Source organism: Odontesthes bonariensis, chromosome 14 (genome assembly GCF_027942865.1).
Source record: "Odontesthes bonariensis isolate fOdoBon6 chromosome 14, fOdoBon6.hap1, whole genome shotgun sequence".
In the NCBI taxonomy this organism is placed as follows: Eukaryota; Metazoa; Chordata; class Actinopteri; order Atheriniformes; family Atherinopsidae; genus Odontesthes; species Odontesthes bonariensis.
In genome coordinates this window covers 37,225,306-37,248,862 of record NC_134519.1, presented here as the reverse complement: position 1 = coordinate 37,248,862, position 23,557 = coordinate 37,225,306, and the positions used below count along the sequence as shown (strand labels likewise).

At 43.0% G+C, this 23,557-nt stretch overlaps 1 protein-coding gene across 2 annotated transcripts in view; it reads right to left on the bottom strand.

Moving 5' to 3' along the window:
- Nucleotides 1-3,244: 3,244 nt before the first annotated feature.
- Nucleotides 3,245-23,557, bottom strand: part of LOC142399498 (uncharacterized) — a 41,256-nt gene continuing 20,943 nt past the window's right edge. The window contains exons 4-10 of one of the 2 annotated variants that reach the window (XM_075484217.1): nucleotides 19,263-19,421; nucleotides 13,223-13,300; nucleotides 12,835-12,976; nucleotides 11,391-11,435; nucleotides 10,648-11,106; nucleotides 8,456-9,942; nucleotides 3,245-5,592 (exon numbers count right to left, since the gene is read on the bottom strand). In XM_075484217.1, the coding sequence (XP_075340332.1) occupies nucleotides 5,551-5,592; nucleotides 8,456-9,942; nucleotides 10,648-11,106; nucleotides 11,391-11,435; nucleotides 12,835-12,976; nucleotides 13,223-13,300; nucleotides 19,263-19,421 (2,412 nt within the window). In that variant the 3' untranslated portion in view covers nucleotides 3,245-5,550. The remainder of the gene's footprint in view (nucleotides 5,593-8,455; nucleotides 9,943-10,647; nucleotides 11,107-11,390; nucleotides 11,436-12,834; nucleotides 12,977-13,222; nucleotides 13,301-19,262; nucleotides 19,422-23,557) is intronic. The other variant, XM_075484218.1, reaches the window with a different exon arrangement.

Below are 23,557 nucleotides of genomic sequence, written 5' to 3'. Positions count from 1 at the left end.
AAATATGGTGTTTCCATTTCCCTGACAAAACAACTGCAGCACCAAGGATCTAAAGTATGAGATCCCTCATCTGAAGCAAAATTGTGACTCAGAAACACCTAGATAGATGCTTTATTAATCCCGAGGGAAACTCAAAGTATTCAGCAGCTACATAGATGCCCGAAGGCAGCTTAGTATCAACAGCAAAGAAAAAAACTCAGTTAGTAACAACATACAGCAGGATGTAGGTGTATAAAAAAATCTAATAAAAATGTGCAATGTGCTCATGTGACAAAATATCTTTTTTACAGATGTTAAAGGACCCCAGTCTTCTCAGGAAGTAAAGACGACTCTGTCCTTTACGGTGGATGCTGTCTGTGTGAACAGTCCGGTCCAATTTGTCATCCAGCTGCAGTCCCAGGTACTTATAGGACCTGACCCCCTCCACGTCAGAGCCCTCGATGGAAATGGGCTGGAGATGGGGTCTCTTCCTCCTGAAGTCCACCACCATCTCCTTGGTCTTGGAGGTGTTAAGCTGCAGGTGGTTACACCAGCACCATCCCACAAAGGCCTCCACCTGGTCCCTGTACTCCGTCTCCCGTCCATCTGCAATACATCCAACAATCGCAGTGTCCTCAGAGTATTTCTGGCAGAGCTCTGACTCGTGCTGGAAGTCAAATGTATAGAGTGTGAACAGGACAGGGGGGAGCACTGTCCCTGTGCTGCAGAACACGGTGTCCGAAGTGCAGCCCCCTAGCCTCACAAACTGTGGTCTCTCGGTGAGATAATCAACAATCCAGGAGACGAGGTGCGCGTCCACTCCCATGCTGCTCAGCTTGTCTCTCAGTAGGATGGGCTGGATGGTGTTGAAGGCGCTGCTGAAGTAAAAACACATCCCCCTGTCCAGGTGAGAGTGAGGCTTGTGAAGCAGGTACAGGATGGCGTCCTCCACCCCCACCTTTTCCTGGTGGGCAAACTGGAGGGGATCCTGGGCAGGTTGGACCTGGGGCTTGAGGTGTTGAAGCAGGAGCCGCTCCAGGGTCTTCATGACGTGCGACGTCAGATTCCACCGGTCTGAAGTCCTCTGGCTGGCTCGGGTGTGGCTTCTTGGGGACTGGAACCAGACAGGATGTCTTCCACATGGAGGGCCCCTTCCCCTGAGGAAGGCTCATGTTGTAGATTGGTAGGGGAGCAGGGTGGTTTGGAGACACATTAGCATTCCAGTGAAACCTGTTGAGGAAGTGGTTAAACTGGTTTGCTCTCTCTGCGTCCCCCTCTGCGGTGCTGCGGCTCTTCTTGCAGCCTGTGATGGTCTTCATCCCCTCCAGGACCTATTTTAGGTAGTTTCGATGAAGTTTCTGCTCCACCTTTCTGCTGTAGGACTGCTTGGCCCCCCGCAGACAGACTGTTATAAATTGGCTTTATTCTTAGACTTTATGTATTCATATTCTGTAGTTCACTAAATAATCTATGTTCCTAGTTTGTATGTGTACGCTCAATCAAACGCAATGTATGTCCAGGACTTTAAGATGACGTAGCGGGATAAAATAACTGGGTCAGATAAAGCGTCTCTATTAGGACAGATAGGTCTGGTACAGTAGATGCACGCCTGAAACAACACTCACACACACACATTGTTTATCACATCCAAAGAACATGACGAAGATGGTGGATGGCCTGCTCACATCACTAGTAAATGTTCAATGATACGTCGTCAAATGTAGGTACAACCTCTGAGATAAAGGTGAACATAAATATGAAATGTTTCCGGATATCGGGGCTTGGTCGGACGGATTTCATGCGAGAACTCTGTCTCTTTAAGTCCAGCGCTGATACTTGACTTGTGACCACCAATAAGACTTCTCCTTCTTGTTCTTGGGCTTCCAATAAAAGAATCGGGCAAACACAGACCTTTAGTTCCTTCTGTGCTTGCTTCGGGCCCTCTCAATCTCCATCTCTGAACGCCCTCTATTTTCTGTTGAGGACATCCTTGGTGTCGCTTGTGATCCAGCGCTTGTTGTTTTGGAAGCAGCGCACGGTGTTGATAGGGAGCACCGTGTCCCTGCAGAAGTTCATATAATCCGTAATGCAGTGTGTGACCCCCTTGATGTCACCAGGAACACCAGGTTGTAATCCGACTTTCCTAGTGGGGGGAGGGGGGTGGCTGAGTATGCCTCCTTAGAGTTGGCATATAGGAGGTCTATCGTCCTGTTCAGCCTGGTGGGGCATTCAACAAACTGGTGGAAATCCTGAAATGTATTGTCCAGTGTAACGTGGTTGAAGTCTCCAGAGACAAGAATCCAGGCCTCAGGGTGCTGGCTTTGCAGCCTTGACACGGCGGAGTGAATGTCGTCACACGTTGTGTCCGCATGAGCTCGCGGAGGAACGTAAACAACAATGGCGATGGCGTGGGATTGCTCCCGTGGCATGTAATACAGCCGGAGACTCACCGCTAGCAGTTCAGTGTCCTGCGAGCAGAACGTCTCCTTCACAGTCACATGGCCCGGGTTGCACCATCTGATGTTCACATGCAGTGCCAGTCCCCCTCCCTTCCTCTTACCGCTTTGTTTACAGTCCCGATCTGCTCTAACCAGAAGGAAACCGGGCAACTCCAAATTAGCATCCATTATGTTGCCTGTCAGCCATGTTTCACTCAGTGGGTCTACATGATGAGATTAATTCCATTGTAGCTATAGTTGGGTTCTGCTCCTTATTTGAGCAAGGGTAATTCTCCTTGGATATATGGCGGTGAATGAATCGAATCAGAGGCACAAAGCGTGTCATACGATAGGTGGCGCTGTACCCATTTCAACTGTTGCTAATAGAGCCACTTCCTGTTGACCTCTTCACCACCAACAACAACAACAAACTCAGGCATTGGAGAAAGATGGAGAACGCAGAGCAAGATGAAGCTACGTCCCTCTACATTTGGTCTGTGATGAGCTGCTTGTTGCACAAACTCGATGCCCAACGGAGCATTCTCCATCGCGTTGTTTCTTTCTTTCTGACGGCGACAACAACAGGAATATCGTCTCCTTTGACTTCCGGGTCACGACCCCGGGAAAACATCTGGAGCATGCGCAGAACGCAAAGTCTGATTCCCCATGTGCTTCAATGTCTACAAGCGTCTACAATCTTAATCCGATCGTGAGTAACCCGATCTGGTCCAATTTCTTGTCAGATTCAGGTGTATATATCATTTAAGATTGAAAAATGTTGGTAAACTTCTTTTTTTCTAGCTCCATGTGATGTAAACTAAATATTCATAAAAGATAAAAGATACTTTATCCCAAAGGGAAAGTATACAATTCTAACTCGTTTATATTTTCTCAAAACTTAATAATTAGCTAAATGTGTAACATCTGTTGTGTGCTATGGGCTGGAATCACGGGAAAACAAATACATTTATTATAGAAACCCTGTATATGTAAACACAAATGTACTGAAGAAAGCAAGTTTACTTTGTGAACATTTAATGAACATATTCAAATATCCCCTCAAATTTCAACTCTTGAACAAATTTGGAATGTCTTTTCAAAGAAAATTCACAGGTGGAGATTGCATTTAAGGATAAAGGTAATTATTTGAAAATCATGTCAGTTTCAGACTACCAGAAACACAAATACTTGTGATAGTTTTATTGTCCATATGACTTGATGCAGATGTCAATAAAGAAGTACTGTTGATGTTGGTGCTGGGATTTGCAAAAGGCATCTTTTTGGCAGCAAACCTGATACTTTGGCTATGATGCCAGTAAAACGTTGTATGCGCAATGAGCCATGGCTCTATATGGTTCGGTTTTGGTTAAGCAAGCATCATCTTTCAGTGACACCGAAGATGACTGGGACAGGCAGTTTGAAGTGGCTGCAGCTGTAGCTGTCGAGCTCCAACTACTGCATCATTCTCATTGTACCCTTACATGTATCACAGATGGATTATTTTACACCATTTGCACTCACAGTGAACATGTGCTGACAGCATGTTAGCATGAATTTGTTTGCTTAAACATTTCCCTGTAATCATGACGTGAACTACTGTGTTGCTTATATATATGTATATACTGTATATATTCAACTCAATTCAATAATACTTTAATAATCAAAGGTAAATTCTATTGCTGCTGTATTAATTATTATTTAGGATGTGCTGTTTTCATGGATAGATAAAAAAATATAATAATAAAAAGTGGTAAACATGTACAAAGTGTAGCAGAGACACAAGTGAACTCTCAGTGGGCAACGTAAAAAGTGTATGTGTGTATATACTGTATATATCTACATATGTGTATATGCACAACTATAAACTTGACAGACAAATTAGCGTTTACATTTTTTTTTCAAGATGGTTTGTTAAGTTTTGATTTTGTGTGTGTGTGTGCAATTTTCAGCTTTTCAAAGCAATAAACTGACTCTTTTAATCATAGATTAAACATCTCAGAAAACAAATACTCTCAAAATCCTGGAGAATTCTTGTTCTACATGGATTTTATTTATTAATTTCTTTATTCATCTTGATGTTAGTATTAGTTTTTCCACAAGTAAATGTTCATCTTGTCACACGTTAGCATCGATGGCTTTGATAGTTACAACTAATATTTACTTCATGCCTTTTTTTGGTGTTGTTATTCGTAAATAGTCTGGAAATAGCAAAATGTTGAGGACAGTGAACTGACAGTGCTCTCAGGGATTAACCTATTGTTTGCCATTAGTTAGGTTTTCACTGGATAAATTCTTTAAAAAGAAGCTAAACACCCACTGAAAATGGGTGTTTTCTCCACCAACAGAGTAGGAACTCGACTCTGTACTCTCGGATGCAGTGACATTCCTGCCGAGTGTAGCTGCAGGTCCAACCAAGCTAACTTCTGAGCAGAGCTATCACTTCCCAGATTAATCACCTCTGATCATTTAAGCCAGAGTTGGTAGTAATTGATGCTTCCCAGTTTGCTGTTTGGAGGCTTTTCGAATGAACTGAGCACTGGGAAGTAACTGATCAGTATGGATATGTTTTCATTGCACAGGCTGACCAAACTCCACAGCTCCATTTAGATCTAAACTACTAGTTCACGATAAAATTTCATAATCACAATAGCACAAGATATCATATACACATTTTTTTCTATGTGATAAAGTTTACTAACACATCTTCTAAAATTGCTGTGAAATCAAAATCACATCTTTTTCAGAACGGACAATTCAGCCCTGTTAGAACCCTTAGAAAATCACATGTCCAGATCTTTTCTTCAGGGCTGAAAACAACTGAGAATACATTTTCTTATGTTAGAACAAAATCAAAGATATTGTAAATTTCTGTTCATTTTTTTTAAAATTCTGGCTTCCATAAATCACTGGAACCAGACTGAAACAATGAGCCAATAAGGCTGCAGTAGTAATCAATAAATATCTTAGTTAACTGGTCCCATGCTAGTTTCCTTTTCTTTTCTATTTTTTTTTTTACACCTTGCCCATATCTTTTTCCTGTATGGATTCCCATTATCTTCACTTCTTATGTTGCATTTCTCATGTCATTACTGCAAACATGGCAGTCCCCACATGGACGTAGACTGATGAGAGATCACTTCAGGTCGATGCCCTGGGCCAGTGCCTTTTCCTTGGCCTAAAACACACACACGCACACAAAAACACAAACATTATGATCAGTAACGGCATATCCAAGAATAGACCTTTACACGACATGATCAACTCGCAAGCAGTTTTATCCTTCTAAAAATATATAACTTGCTTGTGGTTCCCAGAGTTTCTAAAAGTAGAATGGGAGGCAGAGCCTTCAGTTATCAGACCCCTCTCTGTGGAACCAGCTGCCAGTTTGGGAGGCAGAGCCTTCAGTTATCAGGCCCCTCTCTGTGGAACCAGCAGCCAGTTTGGGAGGCAGAGCCTTCAGTTATCAGGCCCCTCTCTGTGGAACCAGCTGCCAGTTTGGGAGGCACAGCCTTCAGTTATCAGGCCCCTCTCTGTGGAACCAGCTGCCAGTTTGGGAGGCAGAGCCTTCAGTTATCAGGCCCCTCTCTGTGGAACCAGTTGCCAGTTTGGGAGGCAGAGCCTTCAGTTATCAGGCCCCTCTCTGTGGAACCAGCTGCCAGTTTGGGAGGCAGAGCCTTCGATTATCAGGCCCCTCTCTGTGGAACCAGCTTCCAGTTTGGGAGGCAGAGCCTTCAGTTATCAGGCCCCTCTCTGTGGAACCAGCTTCCAGTTTGGGAGGCAGAGCCTTCAGTTATCAGGCCCCTCTCTGTGGAACCAGCTGCCAGTTTGGGAGGCAGAGCCTTCAGTTATCAGGCCCCTCTCTGTGGAACCAGCAGCCAGTTTGGGAGGCAGAGCCTTCAGTTATCAGGCCCCTCTCTGTGGAACCAGTTGCCAGTTTGGGAGGCAGAGCCTTCAGTTATCAGGCCCCTCTCTGTGGAACCAGCTTCCAGTTTGGGAGGCAGAGCCTTCAGTTATCAGGCCCCTCTCTGTGGAACCAGCTGCCAGTTTGGGAGGCAGAGCCTTCAGTTATCAGACCCCTCTCTGTGGAACCAGCTGCCAGTTTGGCTTCAGGAAGCAGACACCCTTTCCACTTTTAAGACCAGGCTTAAAACTTTCCTTTCTGATAAAGCTTATAGTTAGGGATGGCTCAGGTGATCCTGAAACATCCCATAGTTAAGCTGCTATAGGCCTAGACTACTGGAGATCTCCCATGATGCACTGAGAACTTTTTCCTTATTTTGCTATCCTTTTTCTCCATGTATGTTGCTCTCCTTTAACCTGCTAGATCACCATGGTGACTTAGATTGAACTCATTTTAATCTTTCATAAAAAATAAAAATAACGTCCTTTTACCGGAACTGAGTGAGGAAGCAACAACTCACGGTGTAGATTCTCAGCTGTGAAAACATGTTAAATATCCAAACGTGTTGACCCATTAAAGAAGCTGAAGTTACAGTAAAACAACATGTAGGTTGTCATGTTACCATGGGAACCCTGCAGTCAGGTACAGAATCAAACTTAGCTGTAACTTAGGTTTGCCCTGATTTGCAGATAAGTCTGTTTTATTCTGCTGATATCAGATCTAACACAAATGAGTCAGTCCAAGCCTTTATATAAGAGAATTGTTCACTGTGATTTGGTCAATGACTTAATGATTTCCACATTATTATGGGACTGTGTCTGAGTTAAATGTACTTTGCTTTTTGCTTCAGATCTTTATATGCTGCTGTCATACATGTATTAAGTTGACGAAATGTTTTCCTGACAGCTGTCCTCTCTTGTCTTCACTAAAGCAACTGTTTTTTTTTTTTGGTGATTTTGATATTTTTCACACTTCATTCTGACAACCTGCCCATTTAATAAAGTTTCAGATGATGGAGTACAATGTATGGAAGAAGCAACACACAAAACCAAAATGTCTTGTGAGCACACACACAAGCTGAAGAGGAAAGCCCGAGTTAACAAAGAAAGATTCTAATCTCAGTTGCAGAACCTGTTATCTCTGAGAAGAGATTTAGGATTTGTTGAGCCAGCTAACTCAAAGAAAGCCTGGCCGTGTTAAAACCTGCCTTTTAGTACCGCTGTCTAATTCACAAAAGTTGTTTCCATCCTACCTCATGAGGAACATCAATCTCTTCAGAAAGACTAAAACCACCTTAAGTTGAGTTTATACTATTGTGGCATGATTTCAGATATCTTTGTTAGCAATAGCAGTACCATTAGCATTTACATGAGAAGCTACAGTTGTACAATAGCCAAGTCATTTTGATATACTATGTGGTGCATGTTAGTACTGATCAGTTACAAGAAACAGCAACAATGACAGTTTAATTAAAATATATTTATTTTTCATTTAAACCAGAGTGGGGGGAGCCCAAATGTTTTTAAAGCGCAGAGTTTTGGGGGCTTGTGAAAGCTAGCAAGCACTAAAGCCCCATAGACAAGGGTTGAGTGTTAGATATGGATTTGTTTCACATAAATGATTTGAGAATTTATTATACTTTATTTGTCTTAGTTTTTGTTGCTACATTTTTTTCTTCTACAATGCACCCCTTGCACAACAGCTCATTTTACTTTACTGGGGAACAAAATAAAATCAACCAGCAGATGGTATCTGAAGCCTGTAACAATTTAATCACAGCGATTCGAACATAAAGTTAACACATAACATACAAAAAAACTTTTTTTTCTCATTTCAGGTTAGGCAGTTAAGTAATAATTTCCAAAACAAGCTTTAAGGACTAGACTATGCAATGAATTCTACTCAAGGATTGAAATGATTTTGTTATTTTTTTGAATAAACAGTTGAACATTTATGATGAAACAAACAAATGGGTTAAATTGACACCACTGAAAACGCATGTGCTAAAGTTCCAGCTTCAAAGCAAGAAAAGTCAGTTAACTATGGTAATTGCAATGAAAGTAATGAGAAATGTAACTATATGTGAAATGTAATAAAAGAGTCAATGAACATTACAGCTTTATGGTTTAGAACTTACCCTAAGAGATGGCCGAGGAGGCCTAACTGGTCTGACTGGTTGCGCTGGCTCCTCTTCTGGTTTTTCTTGCCTTCTCTCCCAGGGTTCTAGGTCATCAGCAACATCAGGACAACCAATGTATCCTCCAGCACCAAACACTGATCCCAGATCATCTTCTAACAAGCTTGGACAGTTCGGAGCAGTAGAAATATTCACGTCCCGGATGGCTGACCTGTTGCTGGAAGCCACAGTGAAAGTGTCAGCTGTAGCAGTGTTTGTGAAGCTGGCACCACAGATACTTGTGTTGTTGAGTTCCAGTCTTTGTAGGTCTTCAGATGCCAAATCACTGTCTGAACTGTTATTGGTGGAACTGAGATTGAGTTCTGCTTTAACGATGCATTGATTGTTCGCTTCAGGTAAAATTTCCCTATTCAACAGGTCTGGGACCTCCTTTTCGTCATGGCTACATAAATCCTGATTTTCATTGCTTCTGAGATCCTGGAGTTCGTGTTCATCATGGCTACCTGTTAAAAGCACTTCCTGATTTTCTTTGCTGCAAAAATTCAGTAGTTCTTGGTTTCTATGGTTATCTACATCTAGTACTTCCTGATTTTCAGGATGGGAGAAGCTAAACCTATCCTGATAGCCATGGCTAGGTTCCAGCACTTCGTGGTTATCATCATTACAAGGATGAAGTAGTTCATCATTGCTGATATTAGGACAGGGCTCCACCATCTCTTGGTTGTGTTTTTGGTTTTCATGGATAACCAGCTCCCTGTTTTCAAGGTTGGGTAATTCAAGCACCTCTTGGTTTCCATCGTTTCTGCAGTCCAGCAGTTCCTGGAAATTAGGGCTGCCATTTTCAAGCAGTTCTTGGTTTTCATAAGTATGTGGTATCAGTACTTCCTGGATGCTATGCTTAGAGTTCTCCATTTGTCCATTGTTTTCATTGGTGTAAAGGCCCATTACCCCCTGGTTATCATGACAACAAAGGTCTAATACCTCCTGATTCTCTTCCTCAGGACTGAGCTTAAAGCCATAGGGGTCAGAGTCACGTACCATCTGAGAAGCAGTGATGTCAAACCCATAAGGATCAAAGTTCAGTGCATGTGGTTGAGACAAGGAGAGTGCAGGATCAAAGCTCACAACATTTTCAGTAGGTTCTGGGCTCAGTTCAGCTTCATCTGGGTCTAGGAGGGTGTGACTGGAATGCTCTGGACTGAGTTTAAAGCCATAAGGGTCACAGGAAGACTGACTAGTTGGCTCATAGCTCAACTGAAAGCTGTTCTGATCTAAGTCAGACTGAACAACAAGATTCTGGGAATCAAGTGAGTTCTGCGAAGTCACAGGGTTCGGGGGATCCTCTTCAACATTACTAACCCATTCTGTTTCTTTACTGGAAGTGAAATCATGAGAATGAATTTGCCCCATGCCACCAGTCCAATCTGGTTCCAACAGGACATGTTCTTTGTGCTCAGGAACAACATGAGCTGGATCAGAACTCAGACCTAGTAGAAGAAAACAACAAGAGGTCAAAGCTACAAATATAAACATCCCCATGTGAGAATATTCAGACAAGATCCTAACTCCCTAAAACCTAAGGATGGTAAAACAGCCGCTTCAAACATTTGACAGAACTATCACTGTCTACTAAAATCTTTATTTCTCAGCTTCTGAAGAAACTTGAAATATAACATAAAACAACCCAAAAAATGAGACTTGAAAATGATCATCAGTCTAATGCAATGCACAGTTAAAGGCTTGAGTTAAAGTAAACTAATGTAAAAGGGAGATACACGTGTATGTTACATCTGGTTTGAATAGGTTAAGTGTTCGAAAACACTGAATATGGCTTGTTTTAGAACAAGGTTTCCATTAGCATCTCTCTCCCTCCCTGCTGACAGGCACGCTTTAAATGCAAATGGACAGACCTAGAATGATCCAAAAAGCAAGCAGTGTTAATGCCACAGAGGTGACACTACTTGTAGACTGAAATTAGTTTGAGCTGTGAGGGACCAGTGACAACTGAATTCCTAACATAGAGGACCCTGCCAAAAATCATTAAATAGTAATGAAACTCCCCCCAGGTTGCAGCAAAATAGAAATAGAGAGACTGTATGTCCATGCCATTTGAATACACACTAAAGTACTAAAACAATGTTAAAAAGTAAAGTGTTGAATGTGAAAAGTGACTGTAGTGAAACTTACTGTACCTTGCTGTAGTCCTGTTGCCTCAGTGGTCACTTCCCTTGCTTGAGCCCCCTGTCTGTGTCCTCCCATGTCAGAAGGCAGGGAGACAGGACAGAGATCAAGCTCATACCCATTCGGGTCGGATTCTACAGAATACTGACCCTGAGACCTCCAGCCCTGCATTGGCTCTGGTACCAGCTCTTCTGGTGAGCTCTGAATGGGTTTAAACCCCTGAGAATCATCTTCCACAGCCATGCTATCCAAGTCCTCTCTGCTGTAGCTGATCTCTATGTCACTGTCTTCATTTGGGAATTCAGACTCAAAGCACTGAGTTCCTGTTGAGGCTTTGTTCTCAGCACATGAAAGACTGGTGTCTGCCTCAGCACCAACATTTGCTTCATCAGTGCCAACATCTACCTCTGGAAATAAAATATCAGTGGCAAAAGGGTTGCTGCCTTTGAAAGGGTCTGAAGCAAATCCATCTGGAAAACAGACAATTTAACAAGACTTAGTGCTTCAGGTGGCTGACTAAATAATTACATAGCATAAAGTTGTAACCCCAAGGAATGGCAGATAGTCCTGAGGAGGAATTTCTACATATTTTTATGTTGACTTCTTGTGAATTCTGTGGGAAAGCCCTCACTCTTGGTCTCGTAAAACTAAAGTGCAAACTGAGGGGAAATGCAAAATATGGAGAAAGTCATCTTAATCTGTAAAATCAAGAAATACGAATCATTTACATGAACTCACAAGGATTGTTACTCACCAGAGGAGTCCGTTTTAGGGAACAGGTCTTCACTGAAGGGATCATCTACAAATCAAGCAAGAAAGAAATAGTTTCTTTTTTTTATAGAACAAGTTACATGTACATGGTACATGATACAAATGGTTGGCTCACTATTACAGAAACTCAAGGTGTGTGTGTGTGTGTGTGTGTGTGTGTCAGACATGCAAGCTGGTGAGTTCTCTTTAACTTTTCAGGTTTCTCAACAACCCCAAATGAGTTGAAAGTACTGTAAGAAACTATAAAATACATACTTTTCTGACGCATAGTAGGGTAGAAACTTGCTATTATTTTCATTACTGAGAAACCTGCAGATTACTTTAAAAAAACAAAAACATTTTTTGTTATTTTGTCAAATGATTTGCATTTAAAAATACTGAACAATTCACAAGTCTGATCTGATGTTCAATTGGCTAGCTTTCTAAGCTCAAACATTTTGGTAAACCATAACGCAGAACCGCATCACAGGAGATGCCATAGCAACAATAATGCATCTGGTGCTTAAACATCTTGAAAACCCCGCAGGTTATGCCAGACTTCTTTTTGTTGATTTTAGTTCCGCTTTTAAATCTTATCCAGCCACACATTCTTCTTGAAAAAGTAACTCAGCTAAATGTAAACCCGTTTTTAATTAGGTAGTATTATTCTTTTTTATCAAATAGGCCACAACAGGTCAAGTTCAATTCTACTTTGTCTGATATAACCTCCTGCAGTATTGGTGCGCCCCAAGGTTGCGTCAGCTCACCATTTTTGTTTACGCTATACACTGTGTCAGTTCTGGGCCAAATCAATACATTGTCAAATTCTCAGATGATACTGTTATTCTTAGCCTGCTCACTAAACATGATGATTTGAACATTCACCAAACAGCAATAGATATGTTTGTTAATTGGTGTGATTCACACTTCTTACATATTAACACAAAAAAAACAGTAGAGATGGTGTTAGACCCTAAATCCCTCTGTGGCCAGGGTACAGTGGCTGCTGCTGTACTGTGCTACAGCTAGCTTACCTGATATGTTAGCAAAACAGCTTTGTGGCAGAATCTGTATTACAAGTAGCTGTTTTGCCAATTTGTAACAAATGAAGCTTTGGTGCAAACTCATTAAGTCTGATGAACACATTGGTAGATGGAGTTCAGTGTCTTGCCCAAGGACACTTTGACATGAGAAGACGCTGAGTCAGACGCTGACTGCTCTTTCTCCTGAGCTACAGCCGCCCGAGCTGGCAGTGAGTGAATTCAGTCTTATGTCTATGATAATACATAATATCTATGATATCCATTTATCATCTTTTTTTTCTTCCCCTTTTTATTCAAGGCAGTTCTTGGATGCAGTGAATTTGTATTCAGGGCATTGTATGCTTTGCGCCATGACAACAAAGAATCTGAATCTAAATGTAATTGAGCTTTATGTCTGAAACGCACGGTCACTCTGGCAGTGAATAAAGGGGTTCTCTTGGTAGAAGTCCATTTGGCTGAGGGAGTTTTGGTTAAGAGTTGGCTGTTCTCTCTCTTTGTCTCCTTCATTATGAACTTCTTCTTCCTCTATGTCAGATCTGTCCATATCCTGATGAGAGATGTGACATCAAATGTTAGCATCCCAAACTAAAGAGGACAAGTTATAAAAACAGTGAGAACTGCTGCTCCCATTAGCCTTATTAACAGTTATACCTCAGTGTACAAATATCACCTGACTGCAAATTTTCTCAGAATTTGAAGTGATTTCAGTCTAAAACAAGCCAAATGGTTTTACTTGGTATACACATAATTTGCATTACGCAAGATAATTGGTGCTCTGTGGTAACAGTACTACCTTTGGGGAGCTGGTCCCACTGTCATTTTCTTCTCTGGTACCTGCCAGATTATTGCAGAAAGATAAATCACCGGCCCCCTAGAAGACAGAGAGACAAGGGAGAAAAAGACATTTAATGAAGTCTAGAGGTAAAAGTAAATGTAAATGAATGAGTTGGACAAAGGCAGTGTTTGTGCAATACAGGAATGTTGTATACATCATTTAAAAGGTTTTCACAAACAGCTAAAGTGATGATTACTTTAGGTAAAGCTATTCTGTAATGAGGCCACAGAAGTGAGAGTGAAAGGTTGTTTTCCGCTTTATATTCTAAAATGCAACAAAATACCTGGGATCTTGTTCAGAATCCTGTGTGACAATGAACAAAAAGACATTCACCAAATCTAACTCCCTGACTTAACAAAAACAGGAGGAAACTTTCAAAAAGAAAATGGCAGTTAATCCCTACAGTTTATTAACAAAATGAGACTGTATATCCTTCAACACGACTTTTATGGATGTGCAAATAACAGTATCAATGCTGAAATGCACAATACACAATGGGCAGCTAAATTCTGAGGTAATTTAGCTAGAACTGTATTACTGAAGAAAAAGAAGAGTGATTTAAACTAGATAGTCTAAAGATTCACAAATCCTACTTTATGTATCACTCTCTAGAACCTTTAAAGCAAAAAGGTAAATAAATAAATATTCCTTTCAATTAACTAAACTATAAAACAGATCATTTATCTTTACCTTTACGATACTAACTTTTTTTCTCCTGTGTCAGCTTTGACAACTTTTGACCAGAAGGAGATATGGATGTTGGCGGCATGCATGAGTACAGTGGCTCTATAGTGTGCGTATGTGTTGTTTTTGTTCAATCTCTGTCGGGCAACACATGAAGCAACATGTACACACAGTTGTAAAAGAAAAGAAGAAGCAGGGCTACAGTGTGGACATACACACCAGGCTTAAGAAAAATCAACACAAATCAGGGGTTGGTGCTGGACCCTTGGGCAGTTTGGAACCAAACCCCAGTGTATATTCACAATAAAGAAGGCTGTCCCACATATTCTCTGAAAAGCCTTCAGGTGATCCAAAATCCGTCTGGAGTCGGTCGTCCAATAACCTTAAGGTTGGAGGTTTGATTCCCACTCTCGCCACTCAAAAAGATTGGTGAAACTGACAGCTGGAGGGGTGTCAGTCCACCTCCTTGTCACAGCCGAGGTGCCCTTGAGCAAGGCACCGTACCCCATGCTCCCTGGGTGCTGTGAATGGCTGCCCACCGCTCCAGTGCACGGCATCTGTCTGAGTGTGCATGAGTGTGTCTACAGGTGCCAACCTGGATAAAAGCGGAGGACAAATTTCGTGTGCATGCATGACAATAAGTCTGATCATATCTAACTAACAGGAGAGATCATATTTCTCCAGTTTTAGCTTCTCTTCATTGGCTCCCTGTTAAATTCAGAATGGAATTTAAGGTTCTTCTCCTTACATATAAAGCTCTTAATGACCGAGCTCCACCATATCTTAAAGATCTCATTGTAAGATATTTTCCTAACAGAGCACTTCGTTCCCAAACTGCAGGTTTACTTTAGGTTCCCAGAGTTTCTAAAAGTAGAATGGGAGGCAGAGCCTTCAGTTATCAGGCCCCTCTCTGTGGAACCAGCTGCCAGTTTGGGAGGCAGAGCCTTCAGTTATCAGGCCCCTCTCTGTGGAACCAGCTGCCAGTTTGGGAGGCAGAGCCTTCAGTTATCAGGCCCCTCTCTGTGGAACCAGCTGCCAGTTTGGGAGGCAGAGCCTTCAGTTATCAGGCCCCTCTCTGTGGAACCAGCTGCCAGTTTGGGAGGCAGAGCCTTCAGTTATCAGGCCCCTCTCTGTAGAACCAGCTGCTAGTTTGGCTTCAGGAAGCAGACACCCTCTCTACTTTTAAGACCAGGCTTAAAATTTTCCTTTTTGATAAAGCTTATAGTTAGGGATGGCTCAGGTGATCCTGAAACATCCCATAGTTAAGCTGCTATAGGCCCAGCCTGCTGGGGGGCCTCATCTGTCACACCTTTCCTCACTTTACTCTCTTTATGTATATGTGATATTATTGTGGTCATTAACTCGTGTTTCCCTGTTCCAACAGATATCCTTTAAATGGTGTTACAGTGTTTGTTGTCCCCTCTTTTCTGTCTTCTCAAACCCCAGCTGGTGGAGGCGGATGGCCACCCTTCCTGGTTCTGGTTCTGCCAGAGGTTTCTTCCTGTTCAAAGGGAGTCGTTTCTCTCCACAGGTTTCCACAAGTTTCAAAGAGTCTCTGAAATCCCTCACCGAAGGAATGACCTGACTTAAGGAAACTGTTATTGATCTCTGGGCTTGAAGTATTTGGGACAACCTTGTGTTCTCAGGAATCCTGGAGCAGGTGGAAGAGGATCCACAAATGACAACAAAAAACTTGATCCAAACTTACCTAAAACTCCCAGTAGACATTGAGAAGAACATTTCCTTTCATCGTGTTTAACACCTGGAAGGGAGGAGACCAGATGGAGCAAGACTCATTGTGGCCAAATCTGAACACTTCAGACAGAATGAGCAGGTGAAGAGCCATGGCAGGGAGATGTGGAGGAACAGATTTCAATGTAAACGGCCGGTTTCCCAAAGAGATCTTGGAAAAATGCAAGGTCCTTTCCAGAGAAAGTTTATGAAAGCAGGCTTCCGTGTTGTCATTGCGATGAATAAATGATATGTCAAGGAGCAGCTGTACCAGAACACCACTCCTTGGCTCCACAGATTCCAGGTGATATGTCTCTATTCAATTTGTCGACAGCACAGACTTCCACACACCAGCACACACTCACTCTCCACACAAACACTTTATGTAGGTTTATGAGGTTTCCAATATTTTCAACAGTTGCTTACACACTATTTTCTCTAAACTCTTTGATGGGAAAGGCAGCTTTGAAATTAATAAGAAATTTAGTTAAAAAAAAGCCTTTCGAGCCCTTTACATGTTAAGCTAAATTGAAAGTTGCCTCAGTTACTGTAGTTAAAATAACAATAATTTCAAGGACATTGCTTTATAAACTCTCTCCCCTGGTCTTCTAGATCCCCATACCCCTCTCCCTTCTGGCTCCTGTACACCAGTGGCGGCTGCTGACTTTTAAAACAGGGAAAGCCCATATTACGCGTTCAGGGTTGTAGTGGCTCGTGCCATCCCAAAGCAGAAGATGGCAAAGTTAAAAAGAATTAGTTATAACATAGCTGTGTCTAGTATGACAAGTATGCCCAGCAAATACACAGAAAGAAGTTATAGACTTTGAAAATTCACACAGCAAGGCCAAAATCAAGTATGATCGAATCTAAGGCCTGTAAATGGCTGGATCTGTGGCTGGGTCAGAATCTGTGGAGCATTTTTTCTCTCTCATGATGGACAAACACTAACTCCAATCATCACGACACAGCCCCTCATATTGACACGCCCACGTCTAATCTACCCCCAGAGACGCCGGGCTTCCGGAAGTGATGATTTTTTGTCGATTTAGCCAATGATGACCTAGAATTGTAGAAAAAAACTTAACTCTCCCGCCCCCTCCTGAAGCCGGGCGTCCTCGGCTCGGAAGCCTGGCTGTTAGTGGCGGCTTCATAACATGATTTCCTCAGTGAACGGCGGCGATTTCAGAACAAATCACTTCAATAAGCTACAGGACAACATGTTGTAGTTATGAAAGTAAATGCAGTATTGGGCATATTTTGTGTTTTGTGAATAACTGTTTTATCGTCAATTTAACATTGAAGATGTAGCAATTTCGCCAGAGAATGGGAGAGGCTGTCCGGCTTCCCGTGTTGTCTCTGAATAGCCGCGGCTGCTGTACACAGCACACATTTACACACGTAGGGTTTGAGGGCGGGTGTGTTCTGTGGGGGGCAGCGGATGGGTCCACGTAGGTGGTCCCCTTTGCTGCACTCTGCAGCCCCCGCCCTTGTTTTAATTACACCTTAGACATCACTAATCATGAGACACACACACACACACACACATTAGGTTTTGGGGGGCGATAGCACTGAGTGGTATCTGGTGGGCGGGGCTCTTTGGGTATGTAGGCTGCCCGGAGGGCCATGCTCCCAGTTCCACAAGGTTGCCTGCCCCTCAATTTTAAATGCTCACTATTAGAAAATATCAAAGAGCCAGAGGGGAGAGGGGAGGGGTCTTCCCGCACCCCTGTTGCCTGGTTGCTGCCTGGGGCGGGGGAGCCAGGAGGAGGAGTTGTCCTGCTGGTTCGGGGTCTGTGGTGGCTGGGGGGCTGCTGGCCCCCGGATGTGCCCACTGCGCCACACTCCAGCGGAGGTGGGGGATGGATGCATGTGCTGTGTGAGTGTGTGTGGATGTGTTTTTTTTAATATTATTTTTTTATTTTTTCATTTTTTTTATGTTATGTTATTTTATTTTTTATTTTTTCTTCCTTATATGATTTATGGGGTGACTGGGTCTGGGTCCTGCTGTCCTCTGGCCTGCTTGTGCTGTTCCTGATTGGGGGGGGGGGGGGGGCATTGCTTCTCCCCGCAGCCTCACCCACCTGTGGGCACGTCTTGACTCCCGGGGCGCTTGCCCAGGGGCACTGGGGCAGGCGCTGGCCCACTGCGGTTGGCTGTCTGGGGCGCCTGGCCCTCTCGGGTGTTGGGCGGGGCCCCTGCCGGGGGGTTTGGGGGCGCTCGGGCTCGCGGGGGCCGGTTCCGGCGCGTGGCCCATGTCTGGGTGGCGGGGGCCTGGCGGGGCTGGTAGGCTGCCGCCTCTGGTCGCCGGGGGGGGCTCTGCCCGATGCTTGTGGGGGCTTTGTCCGGGGGCTTCCTCTGCTGTCTTCTGGGGGGATGTGTGGTTGTCCCTATGATGGGCTTCCCGGATTCTGTGCTCCTTGGGGGCTGTTGGTGGCCTGGGTCTGGGGGCCCTCTTGGCCTGCTTCTGATTGCTGGGGGGGGGGGCTGTGGATGGTGGCCCTATATGATATTTAAGCATGGTTATTATGTGGGACCATCTATGTGTATTGCATGTTCATGCACACACACACACACACACTCTCACACACACATACACACACGCACACACACACACACACTCTCTCACACACACACACACACACACACACACACATTCATTAGCCCAGTAGCATGCTCACTAAGCAGTTGTTGTGCTGTCCTGTGGTTTAAGGTCACCTGTGTATCATATGAGATTGCTGCTGCTTGTGTTTTTTTTGTATGTGTGTTTGTTCTCTGCTTGTCTGCTTACAGGTGCTCCTGGTGCTTCTAAGGTTGGATTCCCCACAAAAGCCGTGAATCGTCTTCAGTTTTGTTTTTACAGGTGTAGCGGCTGGTTGTCGGATTTTTCGTTGTTTTTTATGTTTGTCTCTTCATGTTTCTGTTCCTTTTTTCTCTTCTTCGCTTTCCCTCTCTCTCTGTCCCCCGGTTCGGTTCGGCACTATTATCACATCATGTTAAATATTGTAACAAAAATAAATAAATAAAAATGAGGAGTTGATAGGCATCAAGGGGAGCTTTACATTCATAAATCTTCCCTTGGCATAGCAAATGTGTTTAGCATAAACGGTATTCAGATTACAATTCTGCTGCCATAATGCTGGACAGGACAAGGGGAAAAAAAATAAAAAATAAAAAAATAAACTGACTACATTCTCCCTTCTTCAGCCCTTACTTAATTAAAAGGAAAAATATCTAAATGCATGGACATTATAGAATTGTTTAAAACAAAACTTTCACTGGAGAGTGATCAAATATTTGAACAAACTAAACTGATTCTTTGGACTTGTATGGAAATAACCAAGCCTCACTCTGAAGGCTGCTGCCACAAGGAATTGTTGGAATTGTTCAATGGCTTTATTTCCTTTTCTGTGGTAGATAATGGCTTATCAGAAAACAGCATTTAAAAAATGTCACAAGTTTTTGTCATGGTTGCAACTTAGATTGATCTTCTGAGTCATTTCATTAACTGAGAACCTTTCTGAGTAGTACAGGACCCACTGTTATTTGTAAAGCTGTTTGCAGCACTGTCATTCCAGTGAGTTACCATTATTAGGTCAGCATAAGCAGGCAGTGATTGGCTCCTTCCCCATGGCCTCATTGGAAGCAGATCATCTTCGGTTGTATCTGCAGGAGATGCTGACTCCTCAAGTTGGCTCTCTGGTGTTACTCCACCACCTGACATAGAACACAGAGTGTGCTCTTCCTACAACAAAGTACAAGAATGAAGAAGGATCAGTAAACCACCCGACCTAAATAACCTGATTTTATACTTAATAGACCACAGTTATCAAAAATCACCTCTGTTTAAGACTCTTGATGGTGATTGGCTAAAAAATAGTTTTCAGTGAAAATCAAGTTTTTAACCTTTTTAACATATCCATTTGGTGGTTTGCTCATGATATGTTTTCTAGCAAACCACCAAATGGATATGTTAAAATATGTTAAATATGGAAAATACTTTATTTATTAATTTTCAGAACATCAAGGTAAATAACAACCCAAACAATTACCCCCGTCTTCCCACCCCCCCCCCCCCCCCTCCCAAAGTTGGTTGGGGAAAAAAAAGGAGAAAGCTGTACTCTAACATGACAGTTTCTGTGGCCATCCGCGACTGTAATAAAACTATACTTAAAAAATTACAGATAAATAAATAATCAAACACAATCAGGACATTGAGGTGTCATGAGGGTCCTCTCCGCTGCGCAATATGACCGTGAAATGGTTGCCATATCTGATGGAATCTGTCTGATGTCCCTGATAACTCAAATATAATGTTTTTCCATATGTAAGGTATTTGTGAGCCAAGCTTCAAAACATGGAGAAATATCTTTGTTCCAGACTTTAAGAATAATTTTCTTAGCAATAACCATCCCATACTGGACTGACAGAGCCTTCCAGTGACTACGAGTCTCGAGCTGGTGAGTCCAGCCAAGGATGCCCGTCTCTGGGTCTGGAAGGAAATCATATCCATAAACCTCAGAGTAGAAGTGGAAAACCTACAAAGTTTTACACATAACGGTGAAGTGGATGAAAAGAATGAATGTAGTTTAACACGTGAGTAATGGAGTGTGTACAACCTTATATTGAAAAGAAAAAGCTGTTCCTGCGAAACGGCAGTGAGAATGCTCATGAGCTGAATGGGGATAGCTGACCATGCTAAAAAAGCTGAACATTTAGGAGAAGTCAAGTGAGTAATAGTTCAAATGGCTGCAGTGTAACATGTAGATAGATAGATATAGATATAGATAGATAGATAGATAGATAGATAGATAGATAGATAGATAGATAGATAGATAGATAGATATAGATATAGATAGATAGATAGATACTTTATTGATCCCAGAGGAAACAATCGAAGAATTTAAAAACTGTTTAAGAATATAAAATATAAAAATATAAAGTGACCAGTGAAGTGACATGAAAGTGAAATATAAAGTGATCAGTGAAATTCAGAAGTGCCATCACTGAGAGCTGTTGTACAGCCTGATGGCCGGAGGAACAAAAGAGTTTTTTAGTCTGTTGGTGGAGCAGGACTGAGACAGCAGTCTGCCACTGAATACACTCCTCTGTCTGATGGAGGTGTTGTTCAGAGGGTGGTGGGCGTTGTCCAGTATGGACAGCAGTTTGTCCAGGGTCCTTCTCTCTGCCACTGTCACCAGAGAGTCCAGCTCTGTGCCCACCACTGAGCCAGCTCTCCTCACCAGTCTGTCCAGTCGGGCAGAGTCCCTCTTCTTGCTGCTCCCTCCCCAGCAAACCACAGCGTAGAAGAGGACACTGGCCACCACAGACTGGTAGAACAGCTGCAGCAGTTTTTTGCAGATGTTGAAGGACCCCAGCCTTCTCAGGAAGTACAGACGGCTCTGTACAGAGTCTATGTTAGCTGACCAGTCCAACCTGTCATCCAGCTGCAGCCCCAGATATTTATACGTCCTGACCACCTCCACATCGACCCCCTCGATGGACACAGGTTGGAGCTGTGGTTTCTTTCTTCTGAAGTCCACCACCATCTCCTTGGTCTTGGAGGTGTTCAGCTGTAGGCGGTTGGACTTGCACCACCCCACAAAGTCCTCCACCAGGCTGCTGTACTCCCCCTCCCGTCCATCCTTGATACAGCCAACTATCGCAGTGTCATCTGAGTATTTCAGCACGTGGCAGAGCCCAGAGTTGTACTGGAAGTCAGATGTGTACAAGGTGAAGAGGACGGGAGAGAGCACAATAGCAGAGGAGTGGAAGAGAGATGTCCTCACAGTGATAGGAATGTGTGTAAGCAGCTGCAGCTTAACCAGCTCACTACCTCCTGTGAGAAAAGTTTAAGAGCCAATCCCAACCAGACTGTTCAAGGAGGTTTTCCCCTTAATCAATACTGTCTTTGTTGACAGGATATGTACCTCGGCCTTTTAAGGTTGCTGTAATTAAACCTTTACTTAGGCTACGGCTACACGAAAACGAAACGAGGTTTTTTTTGAAAACGGGTACGAAAATTCTTGCGACCACACGGAAACGCGCTGCTGTAAAGACTCAGGTCCAGACGAAAACGGATGAAAACGATGAAACGATGCAGTACACACGCCACTGTGTCACGCCACGCTGTGAGACAATAGAGAAGTGTTAAAATTGGCTCACAGCGTCAACGTGTGACTGACGCAAAAACGTTTTAGCTGTAACAATGGAAACGAAACGAGGCCGTTTTCAAACTTTCCCACTCTGGAACCCGTTTTCAAAAACTATCGTTTTGGGGTAGTGGGAACGCCGGCTCCGTGTGGCCGCGACAGCGAAACGATAAGAAAAAGTATCGTTTACAGTGAAAAACGTTTTCGTGTAGCCGCAGCCTTAAAAAACCTACTCTTGATTCAGAAGTGTTAGCTCATTATAGACCTATATCCAGAGATGTATAGTAACGAAGTAGAACTACTTCACTACTCTACTTAAGTACTAAAATGCTGTATCTGTACTCTACTGGAGTATTATTTTTTTCTCCTACTTCCACTTTTACTTCAGTACATATTTTCAATGAGTTTAGTACTTTTACTCCGATACATTTTTTTATGTGCTGCATAGTTACTCGTTATTATAAACGCACACACACACATAAAAACGTACACTCATTCATGCACAAACACACCCGCACGCATACAAACATACAAACATACAAACATACATATAAAAACACACAAGCAAGAGACACACAAGCATGCATATAGTTTAAGGCTATATACACACGTAGCCGGGTATTTTTAAAACCGAATGTTTCCCCCCCTCCGTTTATAAAATAATCTGTATCCACATTACCTCGTTTTCGAAAAAAAACACCTTCCACACATAACCGAACATCTGCGTTTTCACCTGTCTTGACAACCCAAATGCATTTGCTGTTTTGCGCAATCTGCCCTTGTCAGCTAAATAATAAAGTGTGCACGCAACTTTTTTGAGCACACTGACAGGTGATCGCATGACAGTGGACTGCCCCTCGATATGAGGACGTAATAATTCCGACAGCGACAGGAGTGAGGACACCGGGACATGCGAAATTGTCACGCCATTCCTCTGGGAGTACGACTTGGGCGTGTAAAATCAAGGCAGTAAACAGCGCCTGCACAATAATAACCACCACAGTTCTGAAGACATCCATGCTTCTTCAGTAAACAAAGGTCGCACTTTAGACTTTAAAGCAGATTTGTTGTTGTTTTGGCGCATATTGTGACGATCGAAAACGCAAAACTCCGGTTATCTCTGTCTACACGCAGCTGCATAAACGGAGTTTTCAAAAATCTTCACTTTGCCCGGAGTTTTTAAAAACATTCGTTTACGATGCGTTTTTATGCGTTTTTATGTGGATGACAGGTCCAAATGTAGAAAAATATATTCGTTTTAGCAGATACCCGGCTACGTGTGGATGGGGCCTAAGAAGGGGAAAAGTTGTAGAGAAAAAAAGCACAAGCAAGGAAGAGAGGGGAGGGATGCTTTAAATGGAGAGGGGACATGCTTGATCTCAGTGTTGCCAATTTAGCGACTTTGTCGCTAGATTTAGTGACTTTTGGCCATCTCTGGCGACAAAAAAAAAAATCTAGCGACTTAGCGACTTTCGGGCTCAATCTGGCTGAATCTAGCGACAATTCAACTTGTTTTGTGAGTGACAAATCAGTTGCCCCGCGACACCATACAAGCCGAGACAGAAGCACTGCAGGACTGCGGCAACCCGGCATACCGTCATTTCCTGTCAAAACGGCAGTTTCAAGCTAGCTACAACGAGGGTAGGTTCACTTCCTGTTTTCAAAACAAAAGCACCTTTTTATCGTAATGGCTTTCCCTATGATAAAAGGCAACGGGTATTTTATTTTG